Below are 21,429 nucleotides of genomic sequence, written 5' to 3'. Positions count from 1 at the left end.
TGCGAAATCCGAAAAAATTTGCCGCTCCCCGTCCCACGTAATCTACTCAGCACATCGCCAGGATCTCGAGGCTATCTATGGCAGCACGTTGGCCACGTACTGGTCGGCCACATTGCCCGGTGGGTCGTACTGGCAGATGATATAGAGACCGTAGCATGGCCCACACATTACATAAGCACAGCCTACGGAGGTGGTCGAGCGCCAGACCAACTGAGTAAAGTGCCCTGTGGCATGTGAGAAGCCGGGGGTCGAAAAGTCGTACTCGGCGATCTCGTCGTACCAAGCCGTGACGGCAGCTGCCGGACTGTAGCCGAGCGCCAGGTTCTCGCCATGCGGCAGGCCTGAGTGGACCAGTGAGCCATTGCAAAGTATCCTGTTTGCGTAATGTTGTGCGTGAGTGTACAGGGTGCTGTTCCAGCGCAGCGGGACCGCGTGGTGACGGCGGCGGTAGTCATTGTGCAGGTCGAGCACTGCGGACGCGAAAGTGTTGTTGACAGCCGTGGGTCGTGATAGGGGCGTCTCAGTAAGCGGGGTGGTCTGGGTGCGGTACGCAGTTGTAAACACGGTGGTGCGCAATGTGGTAACGGCGGCTGCGGAGATCACCGTGACGGTCCGTGTCGCGGTGACGGAAACGGTTACGGTGCGGGCGGTAGCCGCCACGAGCAGCAGCGGTATGAGGAGGCAGGCACGCATGGGCGGTGGGGCCGCCACGTGCCCCACCAGTAGCTTGGCATTTTTGGGCGGCCGCTCTTATACTGGATCCGGCAGGAAGCGCGTCAGAGGGCGGTTTCAGAGTGGGCGACTATTAAGGGACCCGCTCCTGTCAGTTCAGGAATGTGACGCAGGCGCAGCGCCGGTTCAGGGCGCAATGTGGTTCAAAGGCGTAGTGTATGTGTTTCAGGGCGCGTCAGTTGGGTTCGCTGACGCGGGGCGGGCGTCAGCGCTCGCCAAGCGACTAGCTCTTGGTATGTATCATATTTACTCAAGCAATAGGTGCAACATTCTCACCAAATCTGCGCAGGAAGTTACCCGCGGGGTCATATGAGCAGATGAGGTAGTCACCGACGGAGCCGCCGCACTTCTTGACCGCACAGCCAAGATGCTTAGTGTCTTTCCAGACAAGCTGGGAGAAATGGCCCGTGCTGAAGCTGAAGGAAGGGTGGGAGTACGAGTAGTCGCTGATCTCGTCATACCAAGCCTTGACCGCTTTCTCTGGGGTAGGGTATCCCACAGCTAAGTTTTCGCCGTAAGGGCTATCAGAGTGGACGAGACGACCACTACAGTCGTACTGGTTGGCAAAGTCACGAGCAAACTTGGCTAGCTCCTCAGACCAAGTTAGAGGTTTGGTGTCCTTGTGTAATTGTCTGCGAGAGTTGTGTGCGCGTAGAATCTCTTCCTCGAATGACGCGCCATTCTGGCCTCCAGCAGGTCTGCTGCGCTGTGGGGATCCGGTAGGTTCGGGGGAACTGGTGGGCTCGGCAGACTTCACAGGCTCGGGTGACTTCACAGGCTCGGGTGACTTCACAGGCTCGGGAGACTTCACAGGCTCGGGAGACTTCACAGGCTCGGCAGACTTCACAGGCTCGACAGACTTCACAGGCTCGGGAGAGCTGGTGGGCTCGACAGACTTCACAGGCTCGGGAGAGCTGGTGGGCTCGGCAGACTTCACAGGCTCGGGAGAGCTGGTGGGCTCGGCAGACGTCGACTCGGTGGGTTCCTCAAATGTCTCTTCGGGCGCGCTAGTTGGCTGGACAGGCGTCGCGGGTGAGCTGGTAACCTCGGGCAAGTTGGTGGGCTCAGTGGACGTGGGCTCGGCAGAGGGCTCGGTAGACACGCTGTCTGAAGTCCACGACGTGGCCGTCGACCACGAGTAGCTCCAGCCATCGCTCCCGCTCGCGGGAAGCTTGTCTGTCATCTTCGAATAGTACTTCGTGAATGTATCTGTCCCGCTCACGTAGACATCACCGTACACTACCACCAGATGCGGCTTCTTGCGATCGTGCTGGTGCGCGCTGGCACAGGCCAGCAAGGCCGCGCCCGAGAGTGCGACTGCAGAGATTTGCATGTTAAAGGAAAGACAATAGTTGGATTGCGAAGGAGTGACAGGGGTGGGGTGCTGGTCTGCGACACCGATCTTCAAATCTGCCGCCGCGAGCACTTATATACCCTGCCCAGTGTGATGACGTGCCACATTCCTCCTGGCTGCCACGCCCACCTGAGCCCAGTCTTGACAACTTGCTACACTTCTGCCGTTATGCAGGCACCCATTCTCATCTTCTTGACAGAGCATGCCCCGCCCTGCACTCTAATTCGAGAAGGCCTCGCTGCCGTTTTCGGTGCGCCTTGAAAAATGTCCGCTTCCGTATCCGAACCGATAGCCCGTAGATAAAGAACATTTATGCGCACGCTAGATCGCGCCTGGAATGCTGACCTCGAGCTGCGCGTGCAGCCTTCCCACGTGATACTGCATTCCTGTGGCATACGAGCCATGCTATCGCTGCATCGGTGCCTGGCTCGCGACAGCAAGCGATGCTCGGGACAGCACATCGGTGGCTGCCGCCGTAAATCGCGACTGTATAGTCATTGCTATTTAGAGTCACGTTGTTTCAGATATGGGCGGCTTGAGCAACAAGCGGGGTGGCAAAGCGGAGTGTTTATTTACCTGGACACAAAGATCACTCGAAGAGTAAGCGCTGGCAGCTAATGGGGTCGCTCCAGGCGCGCGAAATGGAAGAACTATATGTTTATTCAGGCGAGAACATGCCACGGGTCCGGTTGTGCCTCCTCCGGCGTTACTCGTGCGTGGAAGAAGTTGAGGCGTACGTGGGGCGGGTGCAGGACCGTTATACACTGCGGCTCGGGACCGTGGAGACAATCACGGGGAACCTTAAGATCGGGTGCGACACGCACGCGGACTGCGAGGCGTGCCCGTTCTATATCTTGGAATACAACGAGGTGACGACCGAATATTCGTTGTGGAAGGCCGCAGATGCGGACTGGCGGCTGGACAGCATCGTGGCGACGATGTACACGGGCGCGGGCGGGCCCGCGCGCGAGCGCGGGGGGCTGCCGCGGGAATTGCAGGGGCTGCGGGAGGGGCTTGACATGGAGTATGTCTGGGATTGTTTACGGCGGCTCAACCTCCCGCTCGAGCAGATAGACTGGGCCGAGTTCCGCGAGCTGTTGGAGAGCATGTTGGCGGCTAAGCGTGTGGCAGACGATGATTGTGTAACCTTGCGTGGTGTGGTCGCGTTGGCTGCCCTCCAGGCCACCGTGCAGACCAGTAAGCGCGCCGTGCGTAGCCAACTACGAGCATATGACCGCCGCGTCCGTGCCGCCTCCACGCCAGCCTCCACGCGCACGTCCTCCCCGGAAAGCCTGTTGCCCGCCGACTCGCGAGAATCCTCTGTATCAAGCGTCCACTACACTTACGGCCTGCCAGCCACTCAGTTAGACGCCAACTTTAAAACATACTTTCGCTCTATGGCAGAGAACTTCGAGCTGTTCGAGGAGCCCGCTTTAGCCCTTCGTGGCCGCGTGGCCAAACCCCGGAAGAAAGCAGCCGGTCGGCACGGCCATAGGCCTGTCCAGGCATAGCGTGCGCCGCAGCCGCGAGCGAGTTGCGGCTATGCATGTTACCTATACCTACTGATGACATACCTTACGTATATCGCGCTTCTAACGACCCACATTATACTAGAGACACTATATATCTCTCAGCATTTCAGCACGTGATCACCGACGTAGAGTTTCCCATCTCATAGCATTTTGCAAAATTGGAAGCAATAAATTACCTCTCATTAAGCACACCAGCAAGTATAGCAGAGTTGTGCAGGCGGTCAAAGAGCAACAATGTATAAGCTTCAAGTGGTGCTTGTTCCACCGAGCATTGAGACGGAGCTACCGGTAGTTGGACTACCTGCAGGATCGCTCGATAACAGCGGGTTCGCACAGGGCCACGCTCAACCAATATCCACTTCTAGCATAGCAGGGGGCAGGGGCGAATTTTCATCCGGGATAGGCAACACGTCGGCCAACGCGGTTTATCTATCGGGACTAGTTGGTGCACATATTCGGCGTGCACGCGGACGTAAATTCTTGCACTTCACAAAGCCGACAAATAGTCTATACGAACTAGCAGATGAGATCGTGGAGAAATGTGCCAAGATGTATCCAGGGTTGGCAGAAGAGCCGGAGATTGTGACGCTACAAGATGTGAACGAGTGTGATCTGGACCCAGACTTCGTGGTGAAGGATGTGTTTAACATGGACAACACGGTACGCGTGCTGCTACGGAATGACTTAGATGAAGCCGCGGGGGACCGTACTATATACATGAAGAAACGCAAACTGAACACGGGTGCGGCGGGCGTACCCGCAGCAGGGGGCTCTGTACAAGCGGCCGTCCTTAACGTTGCGAAGAAGCGTGCAAGCATTAAGACATCGGCATTGCGTGTCTCAACACCATTAGCTAATCAAATCTACCCACCTCCCACGAAGAAGCAGGTGAATTCGGACTTTGAGGACGATGATGTGGCAGATAAATCCATCCTCCCGCCGCCACCGCCGCAGTCACCTCCAATCCGCATTAGTTCCGGTATGGATCAGAAACGTATAAACATGAACGACAACGCTGTATCGAAATCGGAAACCGTGGACCCAAACAAATCGAGGCAGCAGCGGTTACCTTCGGGAACTCCTATGAGGCCGGTTAGCATGGTAGAAACGCCGAACAGGGTTAGCTTGACAGGTCCCACTGTTCTGTCTGAATCGACGGTTTCACAGAAAAGTACAGCTACGCCTATAATTACGAATATTCGAATAACCTCAGGCATGCTGCGGATCCCCGAGCCTAGGCTTTCGGAAGTGGAGAAGGAACTCAAGGAAGGCCCTGCAAGCCCTGCTGTTGACCTTCCCGCGAGACCGTCTAGAATCCCGATGAAGAAACCTTATAACCCAAGTATGCAACAAGACGAGGATCTGAGTTCTTCTTCCTCTTCCACAGAGGATAATGTTCCCGCTGTGCCATACGAGAACGAGCTAGAGCGTAGTGGGCCGACTATGGCTACGCGCCAATCTTCTTCCACCATTGCAGATGACCAGGGTTCTCCTACGAAAAAGTCCCGATTTGAAAAGAACAATATTGGACTGGTGGAACTGCCTTCTCCTAGGAAGAGCTCTCTGGAAAAGAAAGTAAGTAAGCTGAACAAGGGTTTGGCTTCAGACAAGGGTCATGAGGATTCTACAGGCGGCATTACTAGAAAGGATCACTTTAGCGACGAAGAATCAGAGGCTTCTCAGAATGGCAGTGTGGTAGTGAATCGGCCAGAAACCCAACGGGAAAAGAGCTTCCAAAAATCAGAGCTACTGAAGATTTTTAATAGCAAGCGCTTTGATTTACCACCTAGGTTTAAGAACTCTGCAAGCGAAGATGAACCGACCTCAAGTAATCAATCCCGTAAGAAGAAACCCTATGTTACTGTGCTGAACAAAGACATAGATAACTCGTCACCCGATCCTAGGAATATAATTCCTCGGCGTACTCAGAGACACGCCGCTCAAAAGGCTGCTCAGTCTATTTCTTCAGGCACGTCGAGGTCTAATGTGTTCTCTGGGGAAGAAAAAAATAAATATAGCGAAGAAAACCAGGGTGATAATATTGCATCAGATGATAATGAAGGTGTATATGTCCACGAATCGAACGCATTAAAGAAGCTGAATGTACATCCGTTGAAAGAATCGGTTGTGCAGGATACTCTGACGGGGGCTCAAGATATCAACAACCCTGTATCAAGCAGGACAGTACATCCTTCTATTTCTGAGCATGCCGTTACCGCAGCTGCTTCAGGTACTTTGTCGAGTAACCCTGAATACAGGGTGGCCCCAATTGTTACTCCTACTTTGATGTCGTCTGCAGTGCCAGGGAAGCCAGAAGCCATTCTATCGAAACAGGGGGATCCCCCCGCCTCAACAGCATTAAAGCCCCAACTCGCTCCCGCCAGGAAAGTTGAATCCACACAGAAAAAGCAAGCAGGGAAGAAATCCGATACAAATCAGCCATCTAGAACAAATTCAAAGAAGACAGGCTTGCCCGCTGACACAGCGGTTCCCTCGTCCCAAAAAACGGTTCGCGCTAGGGCAGCTCAAATAGATGCGCAAATTAAGCAGACTGCGACGAGTTCCCAGTCGCCAGTGGCTGAGTCCCAATCTTCGGTTTTGAACTCAGAAGAAGCAGTAGCTGATAAATCAGAAGTTGACAATAATAGCTCTACACAAGACAAATCATTGCAGCAAAAGACGTCTAAACGGAAAACACCTGTGAAGAGGACGGCTAATGCTGACAAGAAAGCGGTGACACTTAAGAGATCTAGTAATTCAAAGGGGAAGGAAAAAGACACCGAAAAGGGCAAGGAAAGGATAAAGGAGAAGGAGAAGGAGAAGGAGAAGGAGAAGGAGAAGGAAAAGGAAAAAGTTTACCAAACTCCAGAATTTGTTGAAAGCTCGGATGATGAGCGGGCGGATGCTAAAACTCCTCTAGAAAAGCATTCATCTGACCGCCCAAAGAGTGGGTCTCCGTCGAAACATGAAAATGGTCAAGAGAAACAAGATTCATTCTCTGGTATAATTCTAAAGAAAACAGCGATTGAAAAGGATAAAGTTGTTGCGAACGCACCACATAAAGTCAACGAAAAGCCTATGACTGCTGATGCAGGGTCTACTAATCTATCTCCTTCCGGCAAGGTTTCAAAGCTCGATGAACTAAGGTCGAAGTTTACAAAGGGCAGATTTCCGCAAGGGAGTTCCCAGAAACAAATTCAGCAACAGAAAAACACGCCTAAGACTTCGTCAAAGTCAATCGTACCTACAGTTAGTGATAAATTTAAACCTATGGATTCAACATCCGGAGCCTCATCTGATGATAGTGCTGACGATGATGACGATGATTCTATGGATTCCTCGACAGAAGACGAAGGGATAAGCATGAAGAAACCACGGAGAGGTATAGTGCAGCCCCCCAAAGGCTCAGTAAGTGCCCCAGTGAAGCATGTGCCTCAATCTTTATCTTCTGAATTGGAAGGGGTGCCACAATCCACCCAAATTCCGAATGAAGCGACAAATACGGCCCCGCTAACTAAGTTATTGGACCATATATCTCCTCCATCGACAGCAAAAACGATTACTTCACGAGGAGTAACAGAATCTAAAGGTACAAGCAATCGCTCTTTGAGCTCTCTTTCGGATTTGGCATCCCGCGGAGTGCCGGACGTAAGGGAAAAGGGAGTGAATTATAAGAAAACTGCACCAAATGTTGTTAATAACTCTAGTTCTGACGAAAGCGAACAAGAGACAAATGATGGTAGCGATTCTAGTGACTCTGATAATAGTGACAGCGACTCCAGCGATTCATCAGATGATGGTAACAACTTTATTAGCGCAAAATCCGCCTCGAAAGCCCTTCGTAAAAATAAGGCAAGTAGTGGATTTGCCTCCTTGATCAGAGATTCTCAGAAGAAATGAAAAGAAATTCTAGCATATTTTAGTCCTTGTATTTACATAGTTGATCATGGTCCTACTGTGTATTATATAGACCAAATGGGAACCTAGTTGTTCAACATATATGTAATTGTAGTTAGTGCTTTCTCAGGTCGTTCGCTAACCCTTATCTTGTAATTAGGTATACAGACGATCCACCACTATTTAGCAAAGCTCCATCAAGGGATCGTTAAATTACATTCTCATTCTTCTCTCTACCAGTAACAAAATTCAATGCTTCTGCTTTCGTCACCTCAACAACAGTTGATATTTTGTTCTCGAAGTTGACACGGTAGAACCGGTCGGCTACAGCAATCATATCACCTCTGAATGTGGTACAAATGAATTGTGCTTGGGATGATAATTGTTTGACTGTTGCTGCCACTGCTGTACGGTACTGCTTGTCTAAGGCAGCATCTATTTCATCAAAAAGGTAAAATGGAGCAGGATCTACCATTTGTATCGCCAAAATTAAAGCAATCGCACAAACAGTCTTCTGACCGCCCGAAAGTTGTTCGACGTGGACCTGTTCATCTTTCTTTGAGTTAAAGGAAACCTCGATTGAGACCCCTGAATAAATGGAATCCTGACTTGAATTTTCATCTTGATCGTCATTGAAATGTACATCTTCAGTCTCCTGGCGTTTTCTCTTTTTCTGTTGGCGTTTAGATGGTTTGCTTGGCTCATTCTCCCTGCGGTGAATCACCAACTTACCAGTACCTCTGGGGACCATCTTTTCGAAAAGCTGTGTAAAGTTCTCAGATACCTTTTTGAAGGTATTTTCAACAGCCTCTACCTTTTGTTTTTTTAATTTGTCGATCAGCTTTTCAATGGATTCTTTTGATTCATCAAGCTCCTTAGCGCGCTTCATAACATCTTTTTGTTTGTCGTCAAATTTCTTAAAGTTCTCCAAGGCCCTCTTGTTCACATTTGTCATCTTGGATATTTTATCATTTATGGAACTCAATTCTTTCAGCAGCTCACTGCTAGACATGTTATGGTATTTATCTGCTGAGTCATCTGGAAGCAAGCCGATATCCCTTATTTTCTGTTGCAGTTCGTCACGCCTGGTAGACAGCGTCATTTTTCTGAGCATTGACTTTTCCGCTTCTTTCTGATAGTTGTCTAGTTTCTTTAATAAAGCACGTTGCTGGGAGTTAGCTTTTTCCAGTGATTTCTCCTCTTCTTCCTGACGGCTCTTGAGGGTATCAATAATCTCTGATATCTTCTGCACTTCATTATCAACAGTAGATTTCCGCTCCAGTAATGTTTTTCGTTCATCCTCTACAGCATCAATATGTTCTTGTAAATTTTGAATAGCAGTCGTTGACATGATTTCATTCGGCTGGTCCTCCAATTCTTTCGCCTGTGGCTTGAGCTTGGAATCCAATTCGGCTTTCAAAGAGTCTATCTTTACAACAACAGAGCTTAACGCGTCAGTAGTTGTATTCAGCAGATTTTCTAAATCAGGCAATTTCTTGGCAATTTCGTCTAGTTCTTCCCTTTCTGTAAGAGTTAATTCAGTGTCAAAATCTCTGGACAAATCCTCTGTATACATATCTAATTTATCCTGTAGCAACTTTTGATTAATTTTTGCCTTTTCTTCTTTTGAAATGAGCTGCACCATTGTCTCTTCGAGTAAGAATCTTTCCCTCTTAGCCTTTTCCAATTTGATGTTTACTGCTTCGACTTGAGTCAAAATCATTTCCCTTCTACTCATTGATTTCTTAATCTTATCATTCAATTCATCAATTTCTTGATCTATGCTATGAAGTTTCTCTTTAACTTCTTCCAGTTGGGATTTATTTCCCTGTTGCTCTTTCTTGAGAGATTTTAGATCTCTCATTGAGTCTAGTCGCTTCTGCTTATGATGATCATGAAAGCCACCCGTCAAGACACCTCTGCTGTCCGCTTTATCGCCATCTAATGTGATGGCATTCAGTCTAAACTGCTTCGCCAACTTTGTACCCTGGTTCAAGTCCTTCACCACGATAGTCTTGCCAAAAACGTGCTTTATGGCTCTTTCAAACTTCGGGTCATATTTAATCTTCTTTATCAGAGGGGTGCAATGGTGCTCATCGTTGGAAGGGTATACAATATTTGAGTCCACGTGGACCCGGTTTAAGGGTATGAATGTAACTCTACCGCCCTTTGAATTGTAGAGTTCTTGCATAAGAAGTGCCGCTGTATTCTCTGTATCGACCACGACATGGAAAAGCGATGTACCTCCAACAACTTCCGCACATGCTTTGTACTTTTCACTTATCTTGATAAGTTCACCAAGAGGACCAAAAACAGAGCCCTCTGGTAAATTTAGTCTCTGAGCTATTTCACTTACATTCTTTAGGCCAGTGGCTAAGCTGCGATCCATTGTTTCACTTAGAGTACCTTCTGCTCTTTTAACGTCATCCACCAGAGATTCAAGTACCGACTGGATCTTTTGTTCTGACCTCCATAGCTGTTTCCGTTCATCGATCTTGAACAAATGTGCTTTTTTTAAAACGGTTAGTTCCTGTTGAACATCTTCTAACTCGGCATTTATACCAGGGCCGTGCGCAGAGTCGTTTAGCTCCATTATTTGGTCATCTAAGGTAGTGAGCTTAATTCTTAAACTGTCCCGCTCTTCCGAAATGGAAGTAAGTGCAATGCTAGAGCACTGTAGTTCCTCTTTCAGAATAGAGAGCTCCTGATCTATCCAAGCATCTCTTTCAGCTTTGTTTCTAAATTGCGAATATTTGCCACGCTTAGCTAACAAATCTCTTTGGCGCTGTTGAAGGGCCTTAAATTCGGCCTTCATAGCAGCTTCTTCTATAGTTAGTTGTTCAAAACGAGGAGATAGCCTTGCTAGCTGCTGTTCCTTCACAGCGATTTGCGAGCGAATAGCTAGTAAACTTTCAGAGTTTGACGCAGACTGTTCCTTTAGGGCGTTGTTCTGGGATATTAGCTCTTCGTATTTCACGTTGAGGTCGGCCAGGTGTTTCGCGAGTTCCAATTCAGAATCTTTAGCTTGCTGTAAATCTGTAGACTCCTTCATTTTCAATTCTGAGCCCAGCTGGTTCAAACTTTTGGTTAAAGTCTCGATCAGGCTTTCCCTCTTTTCCAATTCTTGTATATACTGTTCAGAAAGTACCAACGTATTAGTATACTCGCCATCCAACTTCTCTACCATACTTGTTACCTCATTCAGCTCACGGTCATAGAGAGCAAACTGGCACATCTTCCTCTTCCTGTCAAGCGAGTTGTATTTCTCTAACTCCTTTCTTTCCTCATCTAGTTCGTTAAGCTTCGCCTCGACCTCCTCAAGTTCTATACGTATCTTCTCGCGATTTTTCTCAGTTGTCTCCATCTTTTGCAAGGATTCCTTAAGCTTCCGCTCAAAGGACTTCGCACCGATGACTTCTTCAAGGAGCTGTAAGCGTTCGCGGTTCTGCGCGTTGGTGAGAGATACAATCCTGCCCTGTGGGACAATGTTATAGGGATTCGACGTAGAGAAACCAGCGGATTCCAACAGCCGCTGTACATCGCTGCGGCTGGCGTTTTTGTTATTAATCATGTATTCGTCTTTCTTTAGGCCAACTGTCCGTCGAATGTGAATCACGCCGCCATCCTGAGCACCAAGTAGCGTCCGGTTCTCCGCACCGTGAAATACAATTTCCACATAGCCTGACATAACTGATGAAGTTCCCTGATAGATAAGCGACCGTCGTTCCTCCCGTTTCAAATTGGTGTAATCGTCGCTTAAAACAAAGCGAATGGCGGCGAAGAAGTTAGACTTACCAGAACCGTTAAAACCAACTACAACATTATGATGAGGAGAGAAGTTATCAATCTCAGTCTTGTTCTTGTAGGTCTTAAAGCCCCGTATAATCACCTTCTTTATGTACATGGCCTCAACTCCTTCACAGACCTAACAGCTGTGTCCATGAGGCGCGTAACTAGAGCTTGCTATGCCAGCAAATATTAAGTGATCTGACGCGTCTATCACTGCGCACGTGATCCATGCAAAAAATAATGGTTGCGAGGAGATTCGAACTCCTGCATCTTACGATACCTGAGTATCCAACTGTAACAGTTGTAAGCATACACTTGAATCAGGCGCCTTAGACCGCTCGGCCACACAACCAATCGATGTTTAAAGGGTTTTCATGTGGGTTAATAATTAAACATAAGTCACATGGTATATCGATGAGCAATGATGTTGCATCTGATCGCCAGTACGGAACTAGCTATTACTTATGCACAATGATACTGGTACTAATACAAAACCCTGTATGTAAAACACATGGTAATAACAATTTTCATCTTGCTTGAGTAGGGCCGACCGGAAAATCACCGCTTGAATGGAAGAGGCAGATAAATGCTCGACTATGATTGTCCTTGTAACGAGCGAGGATTTTAATGATTGGTCATCACGTGGACCATGTTGCCTTGTAGTTTAGCTTATGTAGTTGTAGATGGCTATATCTCTTCGACTAGTTCTATGAAATGCCTGTTTTTATCGTATTCTTAAAATGAGCTTTATTATTATTTCAGATTTTAAAGTGAGATTCCAGGTAGATGTTACTCTATGTCTTTTACAGCAAGTAAAACCCAGATGCATTCAAAACAAATAAAATCAACACAAAAAGCGAAGAGGAAGCAGAAAGAAAATGCGGGGAAATAAGATTGTTTTACTTGCAATTCGCAATTTCTTCACGAGCTCCTCTATACTGCGGTTCTGTTTGCCTCGGCGGCTAAATAACCGTTTAAAGTCCTCATCTTTAATTATGTAATTATATTCGTCTCGAGATTCTATAGAAGAAATATGTTTTATAGGTCGTTAAAATGGTGCCAGCATATCGCCGTCATGCCTGCACAATAATAAAGTGACCTTACAGACAATATTCTGGAAGGGATTCACATCAGCGTGTTAAATTGCAGAGCGCACGTTATAGTGCGCTTAGTAGAAACTTTTTTATTACGGGATACATAACACTTGCAATAATTTCTACGAGCGTAGGAAAACCAGGTTCCATAGGAAATGCTCTTATTACGGTATCGTCGGGCCGCGCCCTCAGCCATAACGCTAGCTCTCTACAACTACGCGAGGCAGGCCTAATCCGCCACAATTACTTACATGTTTCATCCATTAAATAATAAAAAAAGTAAAAGTACGGAACACGGAAGGATTAGTAGGTTAGACGTCGAAGTGACTTCACTCGCACTTTGGTCGACTTACAGGAGAATTTGAAGCCAAGTATGTCCCGAATACCTTGTCCCAGTACCATGATGTTACACCGAAACCTAGCTCGTAGTTCTTGTAATGGTGTTCGAGGTGGTACTTCTTGAGCTTGCGCATGAATGGAGGGAGCTTATGATGGTGCAGGAAATAGTGGGTAACATCATAGCAGACATAGCCAAAAAGTCCGCCCGCAAAACAGCCGCATGCGCAATACTCAGGGAAGATCGAGAACACCAAGCGGTAGAATGGCGCACACAGAACTACAAATAGCGCAGGTGGCATAACTAATCGATACTTGTCCATGGGCAGATAGTGGTGGACTCCATGTAGCAAGAAGTGCACAGTAAAGGCTATATTGGATTCCGGCATATTATCATCGAAGTGAAATAGAAAGCGGTGTAAGCTGTACTCGATCAGTGTCCAAACGAACACCCCAGCCGCAAAGCAGGTCAGTGCCAGATGGGCTGGCATGTTCTGTAGTGCCCGGGTCAGGTAGTACAAGACAACTGGATACCATACCATAGGGACGACCCACCACACGGTCTTCGATAGTGGCTCCAGAAAGTTTCCAAATAGAGGCGCAGAGCCTTTACCGTAGTGGCGCGGCCGGTGAATTTGATCAATATAGAAGTCGCGCGTAAAATTTCCACGCAACACCTGCATCAATAGTGGCTTGTTCAGGTCCAGGAAGTGGTGCTTCGTGTAATCGGTACCGAAGTCTGTTGCAACAGACAACACTTCCTCCGCGGGTAGCTCCTTGACAAACGTCGTAGTGTCCAAATTCTCGGGCGTGACCTCCATAACATGCTTCTCATTCGTAAGTAACTTTATTTCTTCCTCTTCTGTAGCCAAGTAGCCTACCAGGTAAGATTCGTCCAGTATTTCGTAGGCTGCCTCGGTGTGTTCATGGATCAACTTGTCTTTTAGAACTGCTGTAATATCCTTTCCTGCATAATCTAGAATATACTGGTCCCCCCCAGGATGCTCATCCAGGAACTGTGACACATCGTAGATCTTACGGTTGCCGACACTGACCCAACAGCTGGTGCGGTCAGTGTGTTTTTGAAGAGTCGCCTTGGAATAAAGAGGTAGCGTTTTGGATACCATCTTGGATGCTGTACTCTAAGAGCGTCCAGGCCCTATGAAACGATCGCTATAGGGTATATATATTACTACTGCTCGACAAAAGAGGTAACCGCACTCTGCTTGTTGCTAGGCCATACGACAGAACGCAATTCCTACCTACGAGTGGTTGCGGCGTATCATAACATACGATATAAATAAATGTTTGTCGTAAGCTCATCTCCTGATGTCGGATGAGATGGCAACGGCTCTGCCTATCGGATGCGGCGGAATTCACGCCTTCCGGTCAGCAATACCTTTTCTCGCGCAGTCGCTATGACGAGCTCGCAGTGTGAACGCGCGGCTGGGCCAATGTCCTCAGACCAGCAAGCGCATGCGGCACCAGAAGCTACGCTACGATGATCACGTGATTCCTTATAGCTAACAAAAGTCAGTGCGGAGAGTATTGCCTATATAGTGTACAGGAGGTGGCAGATAGGAGCGCTCAAGCAGTCATTTGGCATCGCTGGAGCTGTCTTCGTCGAGCTGGTTGGCAGCAACGAAGTCGCGGACCAAGCCGATAACCTCACTTATTTCCTTGTCGAGGATGAGAACGATGAGACCATCACTGCTAATCTCGTACTTGATATGCCCTTCGTTGGGGATGCAGATTTCTTCGTCGAACTTGTCAAACCAGGTGTTCAGGACTTCAAGGTCGTCAACTTGTATAGGTAGCAGCAGCTCATCGACAAAGTCATGGCTCGCGTTTTCAATCTTGCGTCCGTCGGTACTGTGTTGCTTGTGTGGCTCCTCTAGGAGGATCATCATGCGATAGAAGTTATCGGTAGCCATGATGAGGGGATATGTGGTCGAGTCTGCGGGAAGGTCGGCGGGGACGGACTAGACGGAGATGAGCAGAGATGGCCAACTAAAAAATTTGGCTCTACGACGGCCACCCACACACCACAATGCGATACCAGAGACCCACGGCTATGACGACTATAGTGTCAAATGGAACGTGAAATATTTAAGTGCAACTAAAAACAGGAGAAGGTAGACTCTCGTAACAACCAAGGGTCAAAGATCATATCCTGAACTAAAATTTACCTGTGTCTGCTGTATCATGATATGAAATGCAACCATTTCACCGAAGTACAAAAAAATTCACCACTTCTCGGGAACCACACCACTGGAAGATGCCATGTTGTCTGTGCTCTCAAATTGAATGCCTTGGTTTTTATCCTCCTCTATCTGTTGCAGATATAGGCTATGATTTACCAGATTCAAGTAAGAATACATGAAATTACTGAGTAGAACTTGTTGCCGTAGTTCCCGCTTTGGATCGCTCAGCTTCAAGTGACTCAGCCTGTATATGGCACGCTCAACATAGATAGGCAGTCGGTGGTCAAACATAATCACAGTAGAAACAGTCAAAGGAGGAAGCGGAAATCCGAAAGCGCTAGGAGTAAATTTCATGGGCGAATTCGGTTTCTCAGGCCGAAGCACATCGTCGAATCGAAGTTTACGAGGAGGCAAGCTATGGGCTATCTCCCCAGGTCCGAGCGCTGACTTGCCTGGATCTAAGGATGGATGGCTATCTTCGGCGCGGGAAGACAATGTGTTATTAGCCTCCGTACTTTTCTGATCCACATCTGAGGGCCGATTGTCCACTGGTGCGATGTCATGTGAAGTGGACAATTTAGACCTTGAATGGCTAGTTTTACTGCGACCCTTCTTTGAAAAGCCTGCTCGCTGCGAAGATACCGTAACCCCATTCGATGAAGAACCATCCATCTTAGTTACTAGGCTTTGTGGTTGGGGATCTTGGCGCGTCTGTTCATGCGAATCCCTTGAACTCGTCACACTAACAGCGGGCTGGAGGCTAGTTATAGAGCCTTTACCTTTATCGCCATTATAGGAACTCTCAGTTCGCTGCCAGGTTGGCCTGGAAATTGAAACCGACTTTCTGCCATTATTATGATTGTTCAGAGAAACAGATGTTGTCAAGCTGGCGGAAGGTTCATCGGTTTGTCGCTTGGATTCACGGCTTCTTCGAATCCTCGAGGTGGCCTTTAACGAGCTTTCTTCTCCTTGATTTGGGGTATCTTGTGAGAGCCCTGTACCCGATCTTTTTTTAAATATCTTCATGAACTTCTTCTCTAACTTCTCCTTTGTCTTCGGATGTTGTGGCTTCCCATCTTGTTCAGTGTCACCATCTAGTGTAGTCAAAGATGTTTCAGTCCATCCAATCTCTAACTCCTCGGGTGATGAAGTCTGGTGACGGTTCCTCGAGTGGTTCCCTCTCCTAGGCGTTTCATCAGAGACCGGTGAAATTGGATGCTTTAAAGGATATTCTTCGGACTGTATTGGTTGGGATTCGTCCATGGGACAACCCTCCGAATCGGTACCCGGCAGAAGCACCGACTCCGAGGAAGGCCTCCTACTATTTCCAAACCAACTCCAACCCTTCTTTTTTTCAGCGGATATCTTATGTCCTTTTGTAGAAGAGTTTAGAGTGATACTCCGAAGAGGTGATTTTTGATCAAAGGTCCAAGACTTCGTACTCTCAGCACTTTTTGAGCTTCCAGGAGAAGTTGAAGACGAAGATGTGGCAGATAATTGGGACACAGATATAGGTGATATCTTATGAGCATTTCTGGCGCAGTGTTCACCAGATGCTATGTTTGGCGAAGAAGTGAAACTTGCATCTGAAGTGTGGGTCACTGGTGAGCCTTGAAGTTCCGGCGACCCATCATCGGTATCTGATGTATTGTAGTGATCATAAATATCATTGATTGAATTGGGAGACTGTGGAGCAAGACTGGTATTCTCACCCGACAGACGTGGATGCGAACCTTTAAACGCTGCCTTTTGCATCTTTGGACTCCTACTATTCCTTTCGTATGCTGCTGCTAATGATGAAGATGACGTCGATTTGTTTTCTGGGGGCGAGCTATCGCTTCCCGCAGACCGAATGCGGTATGTGGTGAACTTGCTACGCCTGAGGGAGGACCGAGCCGGAATCGCAAGCCCATTTTTGGCTAATATGCTGGACGCATACTCATTTTCTTCTGCTTCTGCACTTGGCACGCACTCAGAAAAGGTTGCATGCTCATCAGCAGATTGCGATCCAATACCTAACGTCCGTGCGAGAGTAATCGCGTCGCTATCTGTCAACCCTGCATTGTTAGAAATTCGTGTCAGCTCTTCGGTTATTTCCTTCAATGACGACACTCGCATGCGTTTACCAACTGGAATTTCACTACCGATAGAATCTGTGAACTGTGACTCTTCTATAGCTTCCACTTCTGTGAATGACTTCCGAAGTCTCGACTGTTTACGCACCAGAGACCTGGCAGAGGCGGTGCTACTTTCACCATTGGCCACGGGCGTATTGCTCTGCTGCACCGGACTATCGCCTCTACCGTGCCTCGCGCCGATACGTAGATTATTCAAGGTGTCGTGCACAAGTTCAAGGTAGTTTTCCGGCTTCACGTTGGGATGCTGGTCTGCACGCACCCACAGTAGATTGCTTGAAAACGGCTCGCCGGTCGCTTGCTTTGTATGCGTGGTATCGGTATGCTGCCGCCCCAATTTAGATCTACTTGACATAAGCGTGCTCTTTTTCGCGGCTGCAGGAGGCGATAAAGGATGGCTGCAACTTAATTCTTCAGACGGGACTACACTGCTGGCGGAGGTGAGCAGCTCATCACGTGCAGTGTCTGAACTACCGCCTGCTGATGAGTGTGCATCGATGGATTCCGCATGTAGTGGCAGCTCTCCACCCTGCTCCTGTTCAGCACTGAGCTGAAACCACTCCAGCGACTCCTCCGTCAAACTGTTGCGCGGCGAGGCCGAGGGGGAGACCGCAGCACCGTTCATCCGAAATTCCATCTCGGGGTCCATCAGAAGATCCATCGAGCCTATGGAAATCCGCTTCAGATTCTTGACATTCTGTAACTCGTAATCCAGCGATTGTGCCGCAATCAGCACCTCGGACTTTCGCTTTTCCTTCGCTTGCCTCGTATGTGCGCGCAACACGCGCTCCTGCACCCCTTCCAGCGGTCCTGCACAGCTCTTGCTCCTCCGTTGCCGCACTTGTGCTGCCTGGAACTCATCCTCGCTCATTGACATGCCCTGCCCCGCGCTTTCGCGCCTCACCCCGCCCACCTTCTGCCCACCGCGCGTCTTCGACGCCCGCGCAGTGTAGTCCGCCTTCATTTTCCTGCTTTTCAGCCTCGCTCGCACTCTCTGGCCCCGCTCTACCTGCCACGCTGAGCTCCAATGCACTAATGTACCTGCAGAAGAACAGCCAAGTAACCCTGCTTGCGCGTCTTCGAGCTGGTTTCTGCCTTGTGAACGGTTCGGTAGAACTTCTCGAGCAGCTAGCTTCTAACTGGACAACGCTTGGCGCTTATCCTGCTCCGTCTAGCCGGTGCTTGGACGAGTTTTCATTGAGACAACTTGTTCAAGTGGTGGAGACACAGCAATAGGCTTCATAAGGCATAACGTCCTAAGTGATATAAACATTGGCATCGCCGCGATGGCATGATAACAGGCCATTATTGGCCCCCAGCACGGCTCCCTGCGCCGGTAGTAGCCGCTGGATACGCCTAGGTACAGTGTATGGCACCAAGTGTGCTTTACACAAGGCGATGGGTGAGCGCGCGGCTGCGCCAATGTGACAATGTTAGGCGTCAAGAAACAAGTCGCCGGCGGAGGACGAAAAGGTCCGTATGCCGTCGAGGAAGGCTAAGAGGCCGCAGAGCAGACACAAGCGATATGTGTAGCCCCATGCATGCAGGAGGCGCATTTTCCACAGAGCACGTAATGCTGGGGGGACTTTCGCGCAATAGTCGGCGAAAACGTCAGAGCTCAGACTAGGGAATGACAGGTAGTTGCACACGGCGTGGAGCAGTATACAGGCCCAAAGGTTCCCAGCTGTGTGATAATAAATGTAGTTGGTGAAGGTACCGAACAGGGTCGTGTAGAGAATCTGGAAACTGGACGTGAGTGCGACCTGCGCGGGGCGGTGGCCCGTGGCGAGCAGCTGGCGCGCGTGGTGTACGTGTGCCACGCCGAAGAACATAGGAGTCGCCAGCAGGAGCATGGCGCGCGAGATGGTGGGCTGCAGCAGGCGGTAGTTTTGCAGTACCATGGAGGTGTAGACTAGCTCCTCGGTAATCGGGCCGAAAACGTAGTTCCGGAGCCCGGTCGTGCACGAGAGGCGGTCGACCAGATCCACCACCGGCGACGTGTCAGGCACAAGCAGGTAGTATGCAGCGCTATCGAGGAGGTCCGCGGCGTACAGAGAGCCTAAGATGCTGAGTGCGCGTAGAATATCGGTGGCGTATGCCAGTGTGTCCCAATGCAGCCCGCGAAAGTGGGCATACGCGCCCGGCACAAGCCCGAGGCGGAAAAAGCAATCGACAAAGCTGAAGCCATCACTGGCCAGCCTGCTCTGTAGCCATGGAATGATCAGGAGGTTTGCCAAGACTCCACATCCCACGGCTTTCATCCCATACCAGATCGCTTTTGGATCGTTCCGGCTAGCATGGCCGTAGATACGCCTGCCTGGGAACACATACAAGGCAGCAACATATGATGTGGCGGCGTAGAAGGAAAGGAGCGTGGCGCTGGAGGGGAACATACCGTGTGGTCTCCGTACACCATCGCAGGTAGTGACCTGCAACAATCGAAATGTCAGCGCCCCACGGACTGTCCGTCAAGGAAAAATTGTAGTACAAAATCTAACGAACAGATTAAACGACGATACAGGGAAATATATAAATATCTACACATCGCAGAATCTTTTCTTTCCAAAAATGCTATGGTGAACCACATTATACCAATTCACCTCGTCGCAGGTGGAGTTCTGCTGCGACACAAAGCTTCGTAACACGTCTGCTCCTTTGGGATTGTTTTTCAATGCCGTCAGCCTCAATGACTGTCTGAAGTCCTCGATGGTCTCCCAATCTTCCACCATATCAGGGGAAACGTAAGATAGAGGTGGCAGGCTGTTAGTAGAGGGGTTGGTGATGTTGATTATCGGGTTTAATGCCGTTTGTGGGATTGGGGAAGAGGCAATAAAAGTCAGCCTTATTAAAAACAACAAAAGAGAGTGATAGCCTAACATTGTAGTATAGTATAGCGAGCGTGATAATACTTATTTATTCAGAATAGCTAGTTTAACCTCACTCTCTTGGATACCTCTGCGTAAACCGCGCTGAGGCAAACGCCGAGGTAATGCAAGCTTTTTTATTACGCTGACGCCTCAGAATAGCTGCATCGCGGTCTCCTACACAAAATAAATCCCACATACCAGCTGTCTGCCACATACCCTGCATGTGCACAAAAAACCGGCAAGAGTGCTTCCCTCCGAGACGCATTGCGGCGTCGCATAAATATGGAAAGGCGAGCTGCATCAAGCATGGAGGCCATAGCTTCCCGTTCAGTTCAGTTCTTATGCAGCCCTTTAAAGGACTACAGAAAAGCCAGCTGGTAAATGTCCTATAGTCAGAATAAAGACCTTGATGAACAAGAATGTTATCATCGGTCGCTCGGATGACTTACTCATTTGCTATTCGTATACTGCAGCACTCGTAGCGTTAGTGTCATATCATTCAGATTACTCGCAGTCAGTTCAAATATCACCATGATACATCGTGCGAATACCTGCCAGTCGAGAACGTACGTGCTACGCAGTCGGCTTGTGCGTATATATGTTTGAGAAGTGCCTTATCTTTTGTAGTGTGTGGTGGTAGCTCATTAAGGGACAGGCACACGAATGTTTGCGCCTACAGTTTGAGACCCACATGAACCCATATATACTTTCTTTGGCGGTACTTCATCAAGCTGACACCGGTTTTTCGAGTATAGGCCAAAATAGCGTATTCAATTTCAAACAAGGACTGCTGTCTACTTCATTCATGTCCATAAAAGTTGGCTAGCGAGAATGCGCACGCATGGCCGTTTTTGCTTATTTGTACTTCACTAGGTGTTTATGTTGCAGGCGGTTCATGCATCCTATTAGACATTCTTCTACGTCTATACACTTCGGGGGAAGATTGTGCCTACATTCAATTGAGGTTGATATTTTGATATTGAAACCATGATAGAATGACTAGAAGAATTGTCCTGTGCCATTCATGTATGTTGAATCACTCAAAGGCTAGAAAACTGAATTTATTGTACGTGGCTTGCTACCGCCTTTTTTGATGTCGGCTGTTGCTCCTCACAGGTGCACATAAGCGCACCATTCCTATCCTATGCAATCATATAATGCTATATTATTTTACTGCCTTCTGTTCCATATACTTGTATTTGCAAATATCAATACGAAGTACCTTTTGTTGGTGCATCTTTTCTCCTTATTTGCCGTGTTGTGCCACTAAGTCGTGTATCCGAGACATCCGACATGTACATCCGCATACTTTCCTGTACTCGCCACAATAGCTTGCTTTTTTTGGCAACGGCTACTTTGCTCCGAGCAGAGTTATCTCTAATTGCTGCCGATACGATCTTACGAGCTCTGTTATTCCCATCATAGCATTTCCGGACAGGGTACAATACGTAGCGGTGTAGTTTTTCCGGAATACAACTATTATAAGTTT

The 21,429-nt window shown here is 48.5% G+C and overlaps 9 protein-coding genes and 1 non-coding gene across 10 annotated transcripts; 2 read left to right on the top strand and 8 right to left on the bottom strand.

The window, feature by feature from the left end:
- Positions 1-75: 75 nt before the first annotated feature.
- On the bottom strand, positions 76-693 carry AGOS_AAL178W (CAP domain-containing protein; the record flags this gene model as incomplete). The annotated part of the gene is made up of 1 exon (NM_207717.1): positions 76-693. One exon carries the CDS (start codon positions 691-693, stop codon positions 76-78), a length of 618 nt encoding a protein of 205 aa, NP_982364.1.
- A 289-nt stretch (positions 694-982) lies between these two features.
- On the bottom strand, positions 983-2,065 carry AGOS_AAL179W (AAL179Wp; the record flags this gene model as incomplete). The annotated part of the gene is made up of 1 exon (NM_207716.1): positions 983-2,065. The coding sequence occupies one exon, from the start codon at positions 2,063-2,065 to the stop codon at positions 983-985; it is 1,083 nt and encodes a 360-aa protein (NP_982363.1).
- Positions 2,066-2,703: 638 nt separating this feature from the next.
- On the top strand, positions 2,704-3,597 carry FPT1 (chromatin-associated RNAPIII regulator FPT1; the record flags this gene model as incomplete). The annotated part of the gene is made up of 1 exon (NM_207715.1): positions 2,704-3,597. The coding sequence occupies one exon, from the start codon at positions 2,704-2,706 to the stop codon at positions 3,595-3,597; it is 894 nt and encodes a 297-aa protein (NP_982362.1).
- A 255-nt stretch (positions 3,598-3,852) lies between these two features.
- NET1 (Net1p) lies at positions 3,853-7,518 on the top strand (the record flags this gene model as incomplete). Its single annotated transcript, NM_207714.1, has 1 exon — positions 3,853-7,518. One exon carries the CDS (start codon positions 3,853-3,855, stop codon positions 7,516-7,518), a length of 3,666 nt encoding a protein of 1,221 aa, NP_982361.1.
- A 205-nt stretch (positions 7,519-7,723) lies between these two features.
- Positions 7,724-11,419, bottom strand: SMC3 (cohesin subunit SMC3; the record flags this gene model as incomplete). The annotated part of the gene is made up of 1 exon (NM_207713.1): positions 7,724-11,419. The coding sequence occupies one exon, from the start codon at positions 11,417-11,419 to the stop codon at positions 7,724-7,726; it is 3,696 nt and encodes a 1,231-aa protein (NP_982360.1).
- Positions 11,420-11,545: 126 nt separating this feature from the next.
- AGOS_t0001 lies at positions 11,546-11,656 on the bottom strand. Its single transcript has 2 exons — positions 11,619-11,656; positions 11,546-11,589 (listed from the first exon to the last, which is right to left on the bottom strand). It is a non-coding gene; the product is annotated as a tRNA-Leu (tRNA).
- A 1,071-nt stretch (positions 11,657-12,727) lies between these two features.
- Positions 12,728-13,861, bottom strand: SCS7 (fatty acid alpha-hydroxylase; the record flags this gene model as incomplete). Its single annotated transcript, NM_207712.1, has 1 exon — positions 12,728-13,861. The coding sequence occupies one exon, from the start codon at positions 13,859-13,861 to the stop codon at positions 12,728-12,730; it is 1,134 nt and encodes a 377-aa protein (NP_982359.1).
- Positions 13,862-14,329: 468 nt separating this feature from the next.
- Positions 14,330-14,668, bottom strand: AGOS_AAL184W (uncharacterized protein; the record flags this gene model as incomplete). Its single annotated transcript, NM_207711.1, has 1 exon — positions 14,330-14,668. One exon carries the CDS (start codon positions 14,666-14,668, stop codon positions 14,330-14,332), a length of 339 nt encoding a protein of 112 aa, NP_982358.1.
- A 312-nt stretch (positions 14,669-14,980) lies between these two features.
- ZDS1 (Zds1p) lies at positions 14,981-18,037 on the bottom strand (the record flags this gene model as incomplete). Its single annotated transcript, NM_207710.1, has 1 exon — positions 14,981-18,037. One exon carries the CDS (start codon positions 18,035-18,037, stop codon positions 14,981-14,983), a length of 3,057 nt encoding a protein of 1,018 aa, NP_982357.1.
- Positions 18,038-18,506: 469 nt separating this feature from the next.
- On the bottom strand, positions 18,507-19,466 carry RCE1 (CAAX prenyl protease; the record flags this gene model as incomplete). Its single annotated transcript, NM_207709.1, has 1 exon — positions 18,507-19,466. One exon carries the CDS (start codon positions 19,464-19,466, stop codon positions 18,507-18,509), a length of 960 nt encoding a protein of 319 aa, NP_982356.1.
- Positions 19,467-21,429: the final 1,963 nt, after the last annotated feature.

This window comes from Eremothecium gossypii, chromosome I (genome assembly GCF_000091025.4).
Source record: "Eremothecium gossypii ATCC 10895 chromosome I, complete sequence".
Classification (NCBI taxonomy): domain Eukaryota; kingdom Fungi; phylum Ascomycota; class Saccharomycetes; order Saccharomycetales; family Saccharomycetaceae; genus Eremothecium; species Eremothecium gossypii.
This window is presented reverse-complemented; position numbering and strand designations above follow the sequence as displayed.